The sequence below is a fragment of the Pongo pygmaeus genome, chromosome 19, assembly GCF_028885625.2.
Source record: "Pongo pygmaeus isolate AG05252 chromosome 19, NHGRI_mPonPyg2-v2.0_pri, whole genome shotgun sequence".
Taxonomy (NCBI): Eukaryota; Metazoa; Chordata; class Mammalia; order Primates; family Hominidae; genus Pongo; species Pongo pygmaeus.
The window spans coordinates 19,237,474-19,255,650 of NC_072392.2; the positions used below are offsets into that span (position 1 = coordinate 19,237,474).

The 18,177-nt window shown below is 42.4% G+C and overlaps 1 protein-coding gene across 2 annotated transcripts in view; it reads left to right on the plus strand.

The window, feature by feature from the left end:
- Nucleotides 1–1,520: 1,520 nt before the first annotated feature.
- Nucleotides 1,521–18,177, plus strand: part of LOC129017720 (tumor necrosis factor receptor superfamily member 13B) — a 32,484-nt gene continuing 15,827 nt past the window's right edge. For both annotated transcript variants that reach the window (XM_054458398.1, XM_054458399.1), the window contains exon 1: nucleotides 1,521–1,608. In XM_054458398.1, coding sequence (XP_054314373.1) covers nucleotides 1,548–1,608 — 61 coding nt within the window. In that variant the 5' untranslated portion in view covers nucleotides 1,521–1,547. The remainder of the gene's footprint in view (nucleotides 1,609–18,177) is intronic.

Sequence of the window (18,177 nt, forward strand, 5' to 3'; positions counted from 1 at the left end):
ACTGACCCTGGCTGGTTGCCCTCCAGAATGCTGTTGCCAGCTCCCTCCCTCCAGTGGGCCCTGAGTTCATGTTTCTGTAGATCACCCCCCTGCCCTTGATGTTACCAACTTTAAAACTTTGCAACCTGATGGGTGAAAATTAGTTTTTCATTGTTCAGTTTTTTTTCTGATTTTTGGGAGACTGGACATTTTCTATGTTTACTGACCGCCTGCATCTCCTCTCCTGCTCTGTGCACCATCACCCTGCTCCAGCTGCTTCCTGGAGCCTCCCTCCTTCCTCTCCACCTGCCCACATCCTCCTCGTCCTTCAGTTTCTTCCTAAGGGCCCATGGGATTTCTTTGGCTTTTATGTTCCTCTCACTCCGCCTCTGGCTGTTGCTGGGCCACCCATCCCCTGGGAGGTTTCAGAGGATGGGGAAGACACAGGAGTGCAGTCGCCATGCAGTGCAATACGGGCCATAGTATTCATTCTCCACGGCCTTTATTGAGGACTTACTGTGTGCCAAGAACCTGCTCTAAGAACATAACTTTGCTCCCTCCCTCATTTCATGCTCATAACCACCTGTGAGACGGGCAATGTTCTCATCCTTTTTTTTTTTTTTTTTTTGAGATGGAGTCTCTGTCGCCCAGGCTGGAGTGCAATGGCACGATCTCGGCTCACTACAACCTCTGACTCCCAGGTTCATTCTCCTGCCACAGCCTCCCAAATAGATGGGACTACAGGCACGTGCCACCACGCCCAGCTAATTTTTTGTATTTTTTTTTTTAGTAGAGATGGGGTTTCACCGTGTTGCCCAGGGTGGTCTCGAACTCCTGAGCTCAGACAATCCACCCGCCTTGGCCTCCCAAAGTGCTAGGATTACAGGCGTGAGCCACCATGCCTGACCTCATCCTTGTTTTACACAGAGAACATGGAGGCACAGAGGAGTTCCATAAATTGCCACCAAGGCCTTCTGCTGGTGTGCAGCAGAGTCAAGATTCAAACGCAGGCTGTCCGGCCCTGGGGTTCAGCCTCTCCAGTGCTCTGCTAGGTGTTGGACAGGGTCAAGGAGATACAGAGAATAAGCACCACCTGACAAGCTGAGACAGTCAGGGCTTCCTGGAGGAGGTGACACCTCAATGGAGCCTTGAAGGAAGAGCAGGAGGAGCTGACCAGGCAATGAATAGAATAAGTATACCCAGGAAGAGAGAAAGGCCTGAGTGATGCTGGGAGGCTGGAGAGCTGGCCTGGCTTGGTGTGTGCCGGGGGGGGGCGGCAGGAGATCAGGACCAAGGGATGGCCAAGGCCAGATCTAGAAGAGCCTGGGCCATCCCATAGTCAATACCTCATCACAAGGCCCGGCAGGCCTTCCACTGCTCTGTGTGTACCCCATGGGATGCCAGGAGCCTGGGCTGTGGCCACCCACCTGGGCTCCTGAGACCCAATGCACAGGCATGGGGGCGGGAGTGGGTGTGGCTGATTTACATCCAACAGGTTAAGGGGAAAACCCAGGAAGTGCAGCCCAGGCACTAATCAGATCTAAGACTAATAATAAGCATCCTGAGTAATGAGTGGCCTGGGCCGGAGCAGGCGAGGTGGCCGGAGCCGTGTGGACCAGGAGGAGCGGTGTGAGTAGCCGGGCAGGAGGGCAGGAGGGCAGGTGGGAGGTGTGAGGAGGGTTGGGCCTGAGTGCTGTGGGGGTTGCAGGGTCCAGTGGGTGCAAGGCCCACAGCAGATCCACACACTGGGGCAGTCCCAGCCTCCCCAAGCCCCTGCACGTGGAGAGCCCCGAGTCTGGATGCCTCTGGGGTGTGGGGCTTGCCTTCCGGGAGAGAAGCCACTGAGGCTGCAGGCTTGGCCACACCGGCAGGAATTCCCTTTGTCACCACGGCCCCCGCACAGCCCCCATTTTCCCCTCTACATGCCCACTGGACCATTTTAATGCTAATCTCAAACACCAGATTGTTTGAGTTGCTGAGACTGCAGGATTTATTCCTTAAGAACATAAACTAAAAACAAACAAAAGACTAAGCATCACACCTTCACCCCTGCTGAAACAACAATTCCTGAACATCATCACATAGCCTGCCAGGGTTCAGACTGTACCAGCTGTCTCATTAATATCTTTCTCAGTTGATTTGTTCAAATCAGCCTGTCCTACATTAGACTTTTGGCTATGTTTTAATCTATAACAGTTTCCACCCATTTTTTCTCAGTTATTTGTTGACAAAACTGGACTATTTACAGCTTTTTTTTTTTTTTTTAGACAGAGTCTTGCTCTGTCACCCAGGCTGGAGTGCAATGGCATGATCTCGGCTTTCTGCAACCTCCGCCTCCCAGGTTCAAGCCATTCTCCTGCCTCAGCCTCCCGAGTGGATGAAATTATAGGTGCCCACCACCGCGCCCGGCTAATTTTTTGTATTTTTAGTAGAGATAGGCTTTCGCCCGTTGGCCAGGCTGATCTCAAACTCCTGACCTCAGGTGATCCACCTGCCTCAGCCTCCAAAGTGTTGGGATTACAGGCATGAGCCACGGCGCCTGGCCCCTATAGCATTTTTATCAGGGTGGGTTTCTAAGGTTTTATGAAAGGGCCCCAGGTCCTTTAGTGCAGACAGAACCCATGGCCAGATGGACCCGGGACACAGCCTAGATTCACAGCCTCTGCCTGCTGCTCTGTCCCACACCCCAGGCAAGGAGCAAATCTGTTCTTTGGTCCTCTTTTGTGTCCAGCCACCACGTCCCCAGAATCTACACAGCCAGGGGCTCAAATATGTAAAGTTTCTGAGAGACTTGGACAAGGCAGTGGCCAGAGGCTGCCTTAACACAGGATGAAATTGCCCAGTGCTCTGGGACCACGAGTCAGGACCCAGCTAGAACAGTTACCTGGCAGTGGCAGAAGCTGTCTGGTGCTGCCGAATCAGCCCTGGCCACTTGTTCACTGGCCCGCTCTGGGACTTTGGCTGAGCCACTTCCCCTCAGTGTAAAATGAAGAAGACTGTCTTTCCTACAAGACATCCCTCAAAAACACAAAAGTGCTTTGATGAAACTACTAGACCCCCTCTTGGGGAGTCATGAGGAAAGGCTCTGAGAAGGCCTGCAGTTAAAAAACTGCCTTGACTTTCTTTAACCCAGTGTTTTTCAAGCTAATTTGACCACAGAGCTCTGTCTTGGTGCAGCATCTGTTAACTGGCCAAGCACGTGAAGAGGCACAAGCAGAGGGCTCTGAGAATCACCCTCCTTGGCTGAGCTCTGGTCTCGGGGTGCAGGACAGAGTCTCCATCCTCATCCAAATTTGTGGCGGCCCAGAGTCTGAGCCCAGCCCACAAAGCCAGTGTCAGAGAGGAGTTCCCTTTCTTCCCTTTCCATTAACGAAGTTTCTCTCTCAAGCTTCTATTCTGCCTGGCTGGTGTCAGTCATGGGGTTTTCCTGCCCTCCTTTGGCACTTGATGATGGTTCTGGGATTTTATGTAGGTCCACATGGTGGTAGAGGAGGGGGCAGGGACAGGCCCTCTGGGCAGCTTGGCATCTGCCATCTGGTCAGTCAGGCACTGTCTGTCTATCAGGTCCAGTGGCTTTGGTGGCTTCCAGGCAATGAATGGGTCTTGGAACCTCTCCAAGGCTGCCCTTGTCACATAGAACCTTCTGCCCATGTTCCACTCAACCAACCCTTCATGGTGATATGTGGTGGGTGGTGACTTTCTCCCTCTTTGCTCCCCAACCCAAATGTGGGGAGAATCAGGGGTCTGTCTTTAATTTTGTTTGATCCTTTGATTTTGGATTTGCTTTTGAATAGATAGTATAGTTAGATGGTTTGAAACCCAGAAAGTATTGAAAGATATATAATAGAAAGTCTTTTCTTCCTCCTTGTCCTCCATCTGCCCAGTTCCCACCTCCCCTAGAATAAGCAGCTTTATTTACATATAACTTACATGCGGTGAAATTCACCTGTGTAAAGTACACAAGTCTGTGTTTTTAGTATATTTACAGAGTTGTGCAACCATCACCATAAGCTAATTTTAGAACATTTTGATGACCCCAAAAAGAAACTTTGTCAGTCTTCATTCCTCCCTAGCCCCAGGCTAATCTACTCTCTGACTCTATAGATTTGCCTATTTTGGACATTTTCCATAAATGGAATCATATGTGGTGTATTGTGACTAGCTGCTTCCACTTGGCATAATGTTTTCAAGGGCCATCCATGTTGTAGCAGGTGTCAGTACTTCCTTCAGTTTTGTGGCTAGATAACATTTCATTTTATGGATATATCATGTGGCTTATCCAGTCATCAGTGGATGGACATATGGGTTGTTTCTATTTTTTTGTCACTGTGATTGTTAATAATGCTTCCATGAACTTTTGGGTTCAAGTTTTGGGTGAACATGTCTTCATTTCTCTTAAGTAGATGGATACCTACAAGTGGAATTCCTGGGTCATATGATAAATTCTAGGTTTAACATTTTAAGGAACTGCCAAATGCTTTCTAAAGCAGCTGCACTATTTTATAATTCACTTCATGCACGAGGGTTCCGATTTCGCCACATCTTCACCGACACTTGTCATTGACCGTCTTTCTCATTCTAGCCTTCCCAGGGGGTGTGAGGTGGTATCTCACTGTGGTTTGGATTTGCATTTCCCTAGTGACAAATGATGTTGAGCATCTTTTCATGTGCTTGTTTGGCCATTTATATGGTTTTTTTTGGGGAAAATGTCTATTGAAATATTTAGCCCATAGAAAAATTGGGTTGCCTTTTCATTATTCTGTTATAAGCATTCTTTATATATTTTTGGACACAAGCTCCTTTTCAGGTATAATATTTGAACCTATTTTCTCCAAGTTTGTGAATTGTCTTTTTACTTTCTTCATGATTTTCTTTGGAACGCAAAAGTTTTTCATTTTGATTAAGTCCCATTTTGAACAATCTTCTCTTCTATCACATGCACATTTGGTGTCATTGCCTAGCCTCAAATCATGAAGATTTACTTCTATGTTTTCTTCTATGAGTTCTGTGGTTTTAGCTCTTACATGTAAGTCTATGATCTACTTTGAGTTAACGTTTGTGTGTGGTGTGAGATAATGGCCTAAATTCACTCTTTTGTATGTGAATACCCAGTTGACCCAGCATCATTTTTGAAAACACTATTCTTTCTCCCATTGAATTGTCTGGGTATCCTTGTTGAAAATCCGTTGATCATAACTGTTAGGCTTTATTTTTGGACTCTCAATTATATTTTGTTGATTTATGCCTGTCTGATGCCAGTACCACCCTATCTTAATTAGCATTGCCTTGCAATAAGTTTTGAAGTAGGGAACCATGAGTCTTCCAACTATGCTTTGTTTTCTTTCAATCCATGAGCGTGGGATGGCTTTCCATTTATCTAAATCTTTAATTTCCTTCAGCAATGTTTTTTAGTTTTCATGTATGTCTTGCATTTCTTTTCTTTTCTTTTTTTTTTTTTTTGAGACAGGGTTTCGCTCTTGTCGCCCAGGCTGGAGTGCAGTGGCGTGATCTCGGCTCACTGCAAGTTCTGCCTCCCAGGTTCAGGCCATTTTCCTGCCTCAGCATCCCGAGTAGCTGGGACTACAGGCACCCGCCACCACACCCGGCTAATTTTTTGTATTTTTTTTTAGTAGAGATGCGGTTTCACCGTGTTAGCCAGGATGGTCTTGATCTCCTGACCTCGTGATCCACCCACCTCGGCCTCCCAAAGTGCTGGGATTACAGGCGTGAGCCACCATGCCTGGCCTTCTTGCATTTCTTTTATTAAATTTTTTCTTAAATATTTTCTTTAAAATAGTGTGTTTGGTTTCTTTTTCTTTTTTTTTTTATTTTTTGAGACGAAGTCTCACTCTGTCGCCCAGGCTAGAGTGCAGTGGCACGATCCCCACTCACTGCAAGCACTGCCTCCTGGGTTCACGCCATTCTCCTGCCTCAGACTCCTGAATAGCTGGGACTACAGGCACCCACCACCACGCCCGACTAATTTTTTTTTTATATATTTTTAGTAGAGACGGGGTTTCACTGTGTTAGGTCAGGTTAGCCTGACCTCGTGATCCGCCAGCCTCGGCCTCCCAAAGTGCTGGGATTACAGGAGTGAGCCACTGCGCCCGGCCTGGTTTCTTATTTTTAACAGAATTTTCTTATGCATACATGACCATTTACAAATATGATTACAATTTCCCCCTTTTTTCAAAAATAACCTCCAAAACAAAAACAGGGCCTAGGAGCCATGCCGTTATATACCTTGTTTTGTTTTTATTTTTGTTTTTTAGTTAATATGTCTTGCTGTTCTTTCCACAGCAACATACAGAGAGCTTCCTCATTACTTTTGTTGATAGCTACAGAACAATCTAGTGTATAAACATACTGTAATTTACTCAGTCAATTCCCTGCTGATGGATGTTGGGTTACTTTTAATCTTCTGCTATTACAAATGTTGCTGCAATTGGCCAGGCATGGTGGCTCACATCTGTAATCCCAGCACTTTGAAAGTCTGAGGTGGGCGGATCACCTGAAGTCAGGAGTTCCAGATCAGCCTGGCCAACATGGTGAAACCCCATCTCTACTAAAAATACAAAAATTAGCTAGGCATGCTGGTGAGTGCCCGTAATCCCAGCTACTCAGAAGGCTGAGGCAGGAGAATCACTTGAACCCAGGAGGCAGAAGTTTCAGTGAGCCGAGATCGCACCACTGCACTCCAGCCTGGGAGACAGAGTGAGACTCCATCTCAAAAAAAAAATAAAATAAAAAAAAAAAGAAGAAACAAACAAAAAAAACCCATATGTTGTGCTCACTTCAGCAGCACATATACTAAAAAAAAAAAAATGTTGCTGTAATAAGTTTATCATTTCACACTTCAGGATAAATTTCAAAGTTTAATCACTGGGTCAGTGGGTAAATCCATCAGTAATTTTGACAAATGTTGCCAAATTACCCTCCATTGGGGTTATTTCTATTTACTCTCCTTCCACAATGAATAAGAATGCCACTCTCCCCACAGGCTCTGCCAATAGAAGGTTTTACTAAACTTTTGGAGTTTTAACAATCTCAGCGTGAAGATGGTATCAGTGTAGTTTGAATTTGCCTGTCACTTTTGAATGAGACCAAGCATCCTTATGTTGTATTTCCCTGACTGTGAACTGACTATTCATGACCTTTGCCCATTTTTCTCATGGGTAGCTCTTTATTTTTCTGCTTATTCTTTAGATCTGAGTTGCAAAGGTTTTGTGCCTGTTTTTCATATGTCTTTGGAATTGGGTGTTTGTTGTCATAAAGAAGTTTTGGGGTTTTTGTTGTTGTTGTTTTTTGTGTTTTTTTTTTTTTGTTTTCTTTTTTGAGATAGAGTCTCACTCTGTCGCTTAGGCTGGAGTGCAGTGGTGTAATCTTGGCTCACTGCAACTTTCCCCATCTGGGTTCGAGCGATTCTCCTGCCTCAGCCTCCTGCATAGCTGAGATTACAGGTGCACACCACCATGCCCAGCTAATTTTTGTATTTCTAGTAAAGACAAGGTTTCCTCATACTGGTCAAACTGATCTCGAACTCCTGACCTCAGGTGATCCACCCACCTCGGGCTCCAAAGTGCTGGGATTACAAGCATCAGCCGCCGCGTCCAGCCATAAAAAAGTTTTTTTGTTTGCCTGTTGTTTTGTGGATTCTGTGTTATGCATCTTTTCTTTTATAGATTTTGGGTCATAGTTAGAAAGGCCTTTCACACTTCGATGATGTAAAAAAATTATGAAATGGTTTCTTCTCTATTAAATTTACATATTTTTATTCTTTTCACATTTAAATATTTTATCGGGTTGCTTTTTGATCTGAGGGAAATTATTTCCTGTGCTCATTTCTGGACCAGTCACTTTGTGCCAAGAATCCTCTCTCCCAAGTGTTGAAAGCAACAGCCAAGACTTTCGCCTTTCCCCACCAGGGCACCTCTCCCTGCATCCTCCCTGGATGGAGAAGATGCAGGCAGGGAGGGAGCTGCTGCTGAAACTCAGTATGATCCCTGCCCAGCTGTCTATCAGCTCAGTGCAAGAATGTGGCTTGCTTTTCCCTCCACAAGTCTTTACTGAGTACAACTATATCCAGCTACTGATTAGCATTTATCCCGCACCTGCTGTGTGCCTGCTATCACGGAAGGCACTGGATTCAGAGACGAATGAGACAGTACGGGGAAGCAGAATGGCTATATCCTGAAATGTCACATTACCAACAAGAAATGTCACCCAGCAGTGGGTGCTGGGAGTTCAGGTTCTGGGGGTAGTTCCCCCAGCCCAGAGCACTAATTTGATGCTACTATCATTATTAATGATTATCATTGGCTGGGCACAGGGGCTCACACCTGTTGTCTTAGCTACTTGGGAAGCTGAGGGGAGAGAATCACTTGAACCCAGGAGTTCAAGGCTGCAGTGAGCTATGATTGCACCAATGTAATTTTGTAGAGACAGAGCAAGACCCTGTCTCTACAAAAGAAAATGTAATTATCACTAATATTAAAATTCTTTTACATTATTATAAATTATTATAAAATGATAACTATTAGCCCATTATATTTCACACTATTTATATCACTACTGGTAGTTATTATACCAGTAGTAGCAGCCATGTCTTGGGCCAGTTACATGCTTGTCATGTACACACCCTTGAGAAGATCTACAAAAGAAAGCCTAGAGTGTCCATTTTACAGGTCAGGAAAACTGAGGTTATGCACAGCCAGAGTCCTTCCCAAGATGACTCAGCCGTGCTTTCCCCACCACGGGCACTTGACTCCGGCACACTCTGGGTCCCTGAACCATGGCGAATCCGTTTTCAACATGAGCTGGCAGGAGGTGAAAATTATGATGGGTAGAAGTGGCTGTCCCCGTTTCACAAACAGAAAACTGAGAAGGTGACTTGACCAGTTCTCCCAGGACCTGACTAAGTTCTTCTTCCTTTAGAACCAGCATGGGAGGCCGGGCATGGTGGCTCACGCCTGTAATCCCAGAACTTTGGGAGGCCGAGGCAGGCAGATCACCTGAGGTCAGGGGTTTGAGATCAGCCTGACTAACATGGAGAAACCCCGTCTACCAAAAATACAAAAATTAGCCAGGTGTAGTGGCACACACCTGTAATCCCAGCTATTCAGGAGGCTGAGGCAGAAGAATCGCTTGAACTCAGGAGGCAAAGGTTGCAGTGAGCCAAGATCTCACCACTGCACTCCAGCCTGGGGAACAAGAGCGAAACTCCATCTCAAAAAAAAAAAAAAAAAAGAAAGCATGGGGATGGTGGACTCTCAACCTTGAACATCTCTGAAGGTTCATTCTGAGTGGAGGTGGGAGCAGGCAGGGGGGTCTTAGAGCCATTTTCAATATTTCAAAATAGCCTGGGGAAAAACCATATACAGCTCACAGAAACCAAAAGCCATCTTTTCCTCCTCCTCCTTCTTTCTCCTCCCCTTCTCTTCCCTGTCTTCCTCATCTCTCTTCTTTTTCCCTTCTTCTCCTCTTCTGCCTCCTCTTCCTCATCCTTCTTTTCCTCCTCCATTTCTTCCTCTTCCTCCTTCCCAGTTAGCAGAAGCCAGGTTGTAAGGTCGCCATCCATTCCCCTGCATGTCCCTCAGGTCTCAGGCTGCAGCCTCATCGGGGCACACACCCTGTCTCTGCACGCTGGAATCTTCTCCTGCCCCCACCCCACTGGTGAGCTCAATTCATAGCCCCCAGCCCAAGTTTGCAGTCAGTGTTTGCTTGAAAGACTGGATGAGAAAGGCCGGGCTCTGTGGCTCACGCCTGTAATCGCAGCACTTTGGGAGGCCGAGGTGGGGGATCACGAGGTCAGGAGATCGAGACCATCCTGGCTAACACGGTGAAACCCTGTCTGTACTAAAAATACAAAAAAATTAGCCAGGCGTGGTGGCGGCACCTGTAGTGCCAGCTACTCTGGAGGCTGAGGCAGGAGAATGGCGTGAACCCGGGAGGTGGAGCTTGCAGTGAGCCGAGATGGTGCCACTGCACTCCAGCCTGGGCGGCAGTGCCAGACTCCGTCTCAACAACAACAACAACAACAACAACAACAAAAAACTGGATAAGAAATTCCTCCTATCTGCCAAACTTTTACTGTTCCTTCTCTTCCAGTCACATCTACAGGTTTTCTTGGTGAAATTGTAAAGGTTAAGAATGACGAGCTGACCCCTCCCCCCAACCCTGCTCCTTCACTTCTGCACAGACCCCTCCCCACCAAGGAGGAAAAGAGGGAGTTGGCTCACGCCAACAGGAATTGGCCCCTAAAATTTGTGTTTTCTCGATCCAGGTGTAGGCCTTGTCCAGCACAGCACTCCTTATCACAAGAAATGGCAATATTAATAAGGGCAGCAGCTCAGGGGGTTGTCTTTACTAGTGTGCTCAATACCATATTAGGCACCTGCCATGCGTATGCTGCTCACAATGATTCTGTGAGTAAGCAACAGCATCCTCATCTTACAGGGGAGGACACTGGGTCTCCAAGAGGGAAAGTTGTGCCCAAGGTCACACAGCGAGGAGTACCAGCCCCATGACTCACAGCCCAGGGTTCCAAGCAGGGCTGCTCCATGGCTCTCCCCAGGCTCATCCCCAAAGTGGCTCAGAATCTGGTCCACTCCCCCTGCTGGTCCTTGACTTGTCCATTTTAGACACTCTGGATTGATTTCCCACTTTCTAAGGTGAGAACTTAACTTGGACGTCACTATCTGCATGCATGCAGCCTCCCCTCCCCAGGCCCCCAGTGAAGGAGGGGCGCGTTTTCAGTTGGAGTCAAGATAGACCTGCTGCCTGCTGGCTCTGCTCCAGAATGTCAACTCCTCTGCCTTTTTGTTCTTCCCCTTCTCCTTCCTCTCTCCTAGAAAGCCTGTTTTTGCCTTTGTTCACTGACAATGGTCTAATGGCTCTCACAGTGAGTAAACTCTTTTACAGAAGGAATAATTCCACATCTCCACCTTATTCATTGACTCAGATGGCTCATTTATTTATGACAATGTAAATATTGCCCACAGCCGAGCTGCTGTACATGTCCTATGAGTACTTTTCTTTTCCTTTCTTTTCTTTCTTTCTTTCTTTTTTTTTTGGGAGACCAAGTCTCACTCTGTGGCCCAGGCTGGAATGCAGTGGCACAATCTTAGCTCACTGCAACCTCTGTCTCCTGGTTTCAAGTGATTCTCCTCCTTCAGCTTCTCAAGTAGCTGAGATTACAGGCATGCACCACCACACCCAGCTAATTTTTGTATTTTCAGTGAAGACAGGGTTTCACCATATTGGCCAGGCTGGTCTTGAACTCCTGACCTCAACTGATCCACCTGCCTTGGTCTCCCAAAGTGACTGGATAACAGGCATGAGCCACCACACCTGGCCTACCTTTCTTTTCTTAGTAATGTATTTTGTTTCGCTGGAGTTGGTAACTCCTCTGTTTTACATGCAGGTAATTCATCTCCAGCTCTGGGACAAATCCACCCTGTCAGTTGGTCAGACATCTTCACTTACCTATCACTTCTGTATTTTCACTGGTGACATTTACCCTTCTTCCATTTTAGCTGGGATAGGGTACCCTCTAGACCTCCAAGCAGCTGTCACTGGGGAAGTCCTTCACCATCATGCTGAGAATGTCCATCTTCCCCCCTCCGCTGAGAGGGGTCCTGTTCTTTACCACCCGTGGTTTTTTTGGCCACTCCCCAGATTCAGTGGAGCAAGTCTTCCAGTAGCTTCCAAGATCTTGCATGTCTGAGAAAGTCTTTATTCTACCTCACACTTGATAGATAACAATGTTCTAGACTGAAAATAACTTTCTATCATAAACTTTAAGGCATTGCTCCATTTTCTGCTTACTTTCTGCTTTCTACTTCTACTTTTTGCTGGTAAAATATATATAATGAAACTTTTACCATTTTAATCATTATGACATATTCAATTAAGTGGCATTAAGTACATGCACAAGCACCACTATCTATATCCAAAACTTTTTTTGGCCCCAGAAAGAAATTCTGTACCCATTAATCAATAACGGCTACTTGTGCTAACCTCTATTTCACTCTCTAACTCTGTGAATTTGCCTCTTCTACTTCCTTCAGGTAAGGGAAATTGTACAATATTTGTCTCTATATGACTGTCTTATTTCACTTAGCATAATATCTTCAAAGTTTATCCACATTGTAGCATGTATAAGTATTCCATTTATTTTAATAACATCATAGTATCCTGCTGTGTACCTGTAACATATTTTCTTCGTCCATTCATATGCTGATAAACAACTGGGCTGCTTCCACATTTGGCTATTGTGAATATGCTGTTCTGAATGTTGGGGCACAAGTAACTGTTTGCATCCCTGTTTCAGTTCTTTTGGATGTTTACTTAGGAGTGGAATTACTGGGTCATGTGGTAGTTTTATGTTTGTCTTTTTGAGGAACCGCCAGACTTTTCCATAGCTGTTGCTCTGTTATACATTCCCATGAGCAGTGCCTTCACATGCACTTTCTTCACGTTTCTAACGCTGCTTATTTTCCATTTTTAGTAATAGCCATCCTAATGGGTGTGAAATGATATCTCATTGTAGTTTTGATTTGCATTTCCCTAATGACTAATGATGTCGAGCATCTTTTCTTGTGCTTATTGACCACTTGAATGTTTTATTTGGAGAAACGCTGATTCAAGCCTTTTGCTCAGTTTTGACTTGAGTTGTTTGGTTTTTTGTTGTTGAGTTTTAGGAGTTCTTTATATATTCTGGATATTAATCCCATATTAGGTATATGATTTGAAGATACTTTCTCCCATTCTGTGAGTTGTCTTTTCACTCTCTCAAAAGTGTCCTTTGGTGCACAAAATTTTAAATTTTGATGGAAGTCCAATTTATCTAATTTTTTCCTTTCATTGCCTATGCCTTTGGTGCTGTATCCAAGATATCATTGTCAAATTTAGTGCATGGAGATTTCCCCCTATGTTTTCTTCCAAAAGTTTTATAGTTTTAGCCCTTAGTCCATTTTGAGTTAATTTTTGTATGTGGCATTAGGTAACCATTCAAATTCATTCTCCTGCATGTGAATATCCAATTTTTCCAGCATCATTTGTGGAAGAGACTGTCCTTTTCCCCACTGAATGGAATTGTTAGGGTTTTCTACATATAAGATTGGGTTATCTGTGAACAGAGATAATCTTATGCTCTCCTTTCCACTGTGGATACTTTTATTTCTTTTTCTTGTCTAAGTGCTCTGGCTAGTGCTCCTGGTGCTATGTTGAAGAGAAGTGGCAAATGTGTGTATCCTGACCTTGTTCTGATCTTAGGGGAAAGCTTTCACTTTCACCATTGAGAATGTGGGATTCTCAAATATGGCCTTTATCATGATAGGAAAGTTACTTTCTACTCCTAGTTTCTTCAGAGTTTTTATCATTTAAAAAAGTTGGATTTAGTCAAGTGCATTTTCTGCATCAATTGAGATGACCATTTAGTTTTATTATTCATTCCTTTAGTGTGGAACATTTTACTGGTTGATAAAATGTATGTTGAACTATCACTGCACTCCAAAAATAAATCCCACTTGCTCATGGTGAATAAACTTTTAATGCGCCATTGGGTTCAATTTGCATATATAAGGCATATTGGTAATTTTCTCTCCTTGTGACATCTTTATTGTGATTTTGTATTAGTGTAATGCTGATTTCATGAATGAGTTAGGAAGTGTTCTTTCCTCTTTGATTTTTGGGAAGAATTTCAGAAGAATTGGTGTCCATTCTTTTTTAAATGTTTTGGTAGAATTCACTAGTAAAGCAATCTTGTCCTGAGCTTGTCACTGGTAGGTTTCTGATTACTGATTCAATCTCGTTATAGGAGTATTCAAATTTTCTATTCATTCATTTGTCAGTTTTGGTAGATTGTGTATCTCTAAGAATATGTCCATTTTTATCTAGGTTATCCAATTTGTTGGTGTACCATTGTTTATACTATTCTTTTATAATCCTTTTTATTTCTGTAAAATAAATAATAAAGTTCTTAATGTCATTTCTGATTTTAATAATATGAGTCATCTCTCTTTTTCACAGTCAGTCTACCTAAAGGTTTGTCAATTTTGTTGATCTTTTCAAAGAGCCAGCTTTTGGTTTTGTTGATTTTCTCTATTGTTTTTTCATTCTCTGTGTTACTGATCTCTGCTCTAGTCTTCATTATTTCTTTCCTTCTGCTGTTTTTGGATTTGGTTTGTTCTTCTATTTTTATTTCCTCAACGTATATAATTAGGTTATGATTTAGTTATGATCAGGTTGTGATTCTTCTTTTTCAGTGTATGTATTTACATTAATTTCCCTCTTTGCATTGCTTTTGTTGTATTTCATAACTTCTGGCATGTTGTATTTTCATTTTCATTTGTCTCAAGATATTTTATAATTTCCCTTGTCATTTCTTCTTCGACCAATTTGTTGTTGAAGAGCGTGTTGTTTAATTTACACATATTTGTGAATTTTCCAGTTTTCCTTCTGTTATTGATCTGTAGTTTTATACCATTATGATCAGAAAAGAAACTTTGAATAATTTTAATTTTAAAAAATTAAAAAATTTTAAAGTTTAGCCTTGTTTTGTGGCTGAACATGAGGTCTATCCTGGAGAATGTTCCATGTGCACTTGAAAAGAGTGTGTATTCTGCTGTTGTTGCATTGAGCGTTGTCTATATATCTGTGATGTCTAATTGGTTTATAGTGTTCTTGATGTCCTCTATTTTCTTATTTATCTGTCTGGTTGTTCTGTCTTATTATTGAAAGTGAGGTACTGAAATATCCCAATATTAGTGTAGGACTATCTATTTCTCCCTTCAGTTCTGTCAATTTTTGTTTCATATATTTTGGAACCCTGTCATTAGGTGTGTATACATTTATAATTGTTACATCTTTATGCTGTATCCCCTTTATTAATATATATTGTCTTTCTTTGTCTTTTGTAACCTTTTTGTGATTTAAAGTCTGTTTTGTCTAACAGTATAGCTGCCCCAGCTCTCTTTCGCTTACTATTTGCATAAAATACCTTTTCCATTCTTTTACTTTCAACTTCTATTTCACCACTATTTTACTCATTGCTTATTAAATCATATAGGAAAAAAACTGGAGTTACAAACCATGCAAAAAGTAAAATAATTCTGGCTTTGTATTTTTTTTAATCTAAAGTAAGTCTCTTATACACAGAATATACATGAAGCCTGTGGGTTTTTAAATCCAATCTGCCAATTTTTTTTTACTAGCAGAGTTTAGTTCATTTACATTTAATATGATTACTGATAAAGATTTACTTCAGCCATTTATATATTTGTTTTATGTATGCCTTATATGTTTTTGTTTCTTCAATTACTTCATTTTTGTATTTTGTTCATTTTTTTTTGTAGTGGGCCACTTTGAGTCTCCTTTTCTTTCTTTTTCTATACATATTTTAGTTATTTTCTTGGAGATTACAATTAATATCTTAAACTTATGACATCCTAGTTTGAATAATATCAACTTAGTTTCAGTAGGTCATAAAAGCTTTGTTCCTATATGTCCCTGCCTTTCCCTTTATATTGTTATTATCACATATTGCATCTTTGTACACTCTATGGCCACTAACATAGGTTTGTAACACTGTTTTACTCATTGCCTATTAAATCATATAGGAAAAAAATAGGAGTTACAAACCATGCAAAATGTAAAATAATTCTGGCTTTTATAGTTACTTATTTAGTTACCTTTATATTTACTTCACTTTTTCTTATGGCTTCAAGGTACTGTCTAGAGTACTTTTATTTCAGCATGAAAGACTCCCTTTAGGATTTCTTGTAGGGCAAGTCTACTGATAATGCACTCCTCAGATTTTGTTTATCTGGAAATGTCTTAATTTCTCCTTCATTATTGAAAGCTGATTTAAAAGTATATACAATTCCTGGTTGATAGCTTACTGTTTTCTTTCAGGACTTTAAATATATCATTCCACTACCTTCTGGCTGCCACGGTTTCTTAGGAGAAATCAGTGGTTACCGTATTGAGGATCCTTTGTACTCAAGAAGTTGCTTCTCTCTTGCTGCTTTCACAATTCTCTCTGGCCTTGGGTTTCTTCAATTTTATTGTAATATGTCTTGGTGTGGGTTTCTTTGAAGTTTTCCTGCATCAAATTTATTGAGATTCCTGGATGAGTATAGTCACATGTTTTCTCAGATTTGGGAAGTTTGGCCATTATTCCTTCAAATACTTTTTCTGCCATTTTGTCTCTTCTCCTTCTGTAACTTCTATGAGCACATGTTAGTACATTTGGCTCTGTTCAATTTTCCTCAATCTTTTTTCATTTTTGCTACACAGACAATTACTTCAATTGTTTTATCTTTAAGTTTGCCAATTGCCTCTTCTGCTTGCTTAAATTTGCGATAGTTCCCTTCCATTAAGGTACGTATTTCACTTTTTGAACTTTTTCATTCCAGAACTTCTGTAAGGTTCTTTAAAAAAAAAAAAAAAAGAATACTTTTAGAGCATTTTTAGGCTCACAGAAAAATTTAGCAAAAGTACAGAGAGGTCCCACATCCCTGTCCACATCCCCCCGCACAGCCTCCTCAACTATCAACATCCTAAACCAGATGGTGCATTTGTTACAATCAGTGAACCTACACTGACACGTCATTATCATTTAAAGTCCGACATTTACATTAGGGTTCACTCTCAGTGTTGTACATGGCTTTGAACAAATGTACGTGGACATGTGTCCACCATTGGAGTATCTTACAGAGTAGCTTCACTGCCCTAAAAATCCTCTGTGCTCCACCTAATCATCCCTCCCGTCCTCCAACCCCTGGGAATCACTGATCTTTTTATTGTCTCCATAGTTTTTGACTTTTCCAGAATGTCACGGAGTTGAAATCATACAGTAGACTTTTTAGCTTTGTTTCTCTCACTTAGTAATATGCATTTGAGGTTACTCCATGTCTGTTAATGCCTTGATAGCTCATTTTTCAGTATTGAATAACAGTCCATTGTTTGAATATACCACACTTTGTTTATACATTTACCTACTGAAGGACATTTTGGTTGCTTCCAAGTTTTGGTTCCTTTTTTACCACTTCTTTCTCTTTACCATGTGCTCATTGTGTTCATACAACATTTTCCTGACTTCCTTCAGTTCTTTGTCTGTTTCCTTAAGCTCATTGAACATGCTTAACACAAATCTTGATTTCACACCTTTGACTAGTAATCCCAATATATAGACTTCCCTGGAAATGGTTTCTGTCATAGTCTGTATTTCCTGTAAATGTGGCAAAGCTGCTGCTTTGTATGCTTTGTAATATTTTTTTGAGACCTGGACATTTTGAGTGTTATGTTGTGGTGACTGGAAATCTAACCTTACCACTCCTCAAGGATTGCTGAAACTTGCCTTTTAAGGGCTGAAGCCATCTGTTTGTGACTTTTCCAAACTTTTAGTTTCAAGCTATGTATTTTTCCAACTTTAATTTGTATTTTTGCACAGTATGTATTCCTTGTTGTGTGTAGTCACTGAAGTTTCTGTTCTTTTATCTCTGCAGTCAACCAGTGACCCAACAAAGATTTCCTTAAGTGCTTGGCTCCCCGACCAGAGAAGGATACTGCCTCTTTAAATCCCGTGGAAGCCACTTCAGCCCTTGAGGGTTGAAACAATGTCCTTTGTGCTGGCCCATCAGTGGTCACAGGCAGCCATCAGCAATCAGAACCCACAACCCCAATATTTGGAGGACAAGGGTCCTTCTTGCTTATCCTGGCTCCAGCAAGTGGCACTGCCATGGAATAGTAGCCACTACCATGTGATAGGCTGAAATTCCTGAAATTTACCATCAAGCTTTCCCCTGGACAACTCCAGAGTTCCCAAATAGTGACTTCAGACAGTGGCTGGCAGCTCCGTAGTCATTTAGCAGGAGGCACAGTTTCCCAGAGCTTGCCACTCTACTGCTTTCCTCCATGTCACTCCTCACATCCCAGGATTGCTTTTGAGATGTCCTGACTTCGTAAATATGATGATGTATCCCAGTTTGTGAGACTGTATTGCACTGATGCTTGATTGACTCTTTCAGTCTGGAGCCAATGTCCTTCCAATCATTAGTCAACCTTCGGAGCTCCTGAAATGATTCCATAATCTCATATCTTTTGTCTCTTATTTTCTAGACAATTTATTCGATTACATCTTCCAGCCCTTCTACTGATGTCTTTATTCTGGCTATAAATTATAATTCTAACAAT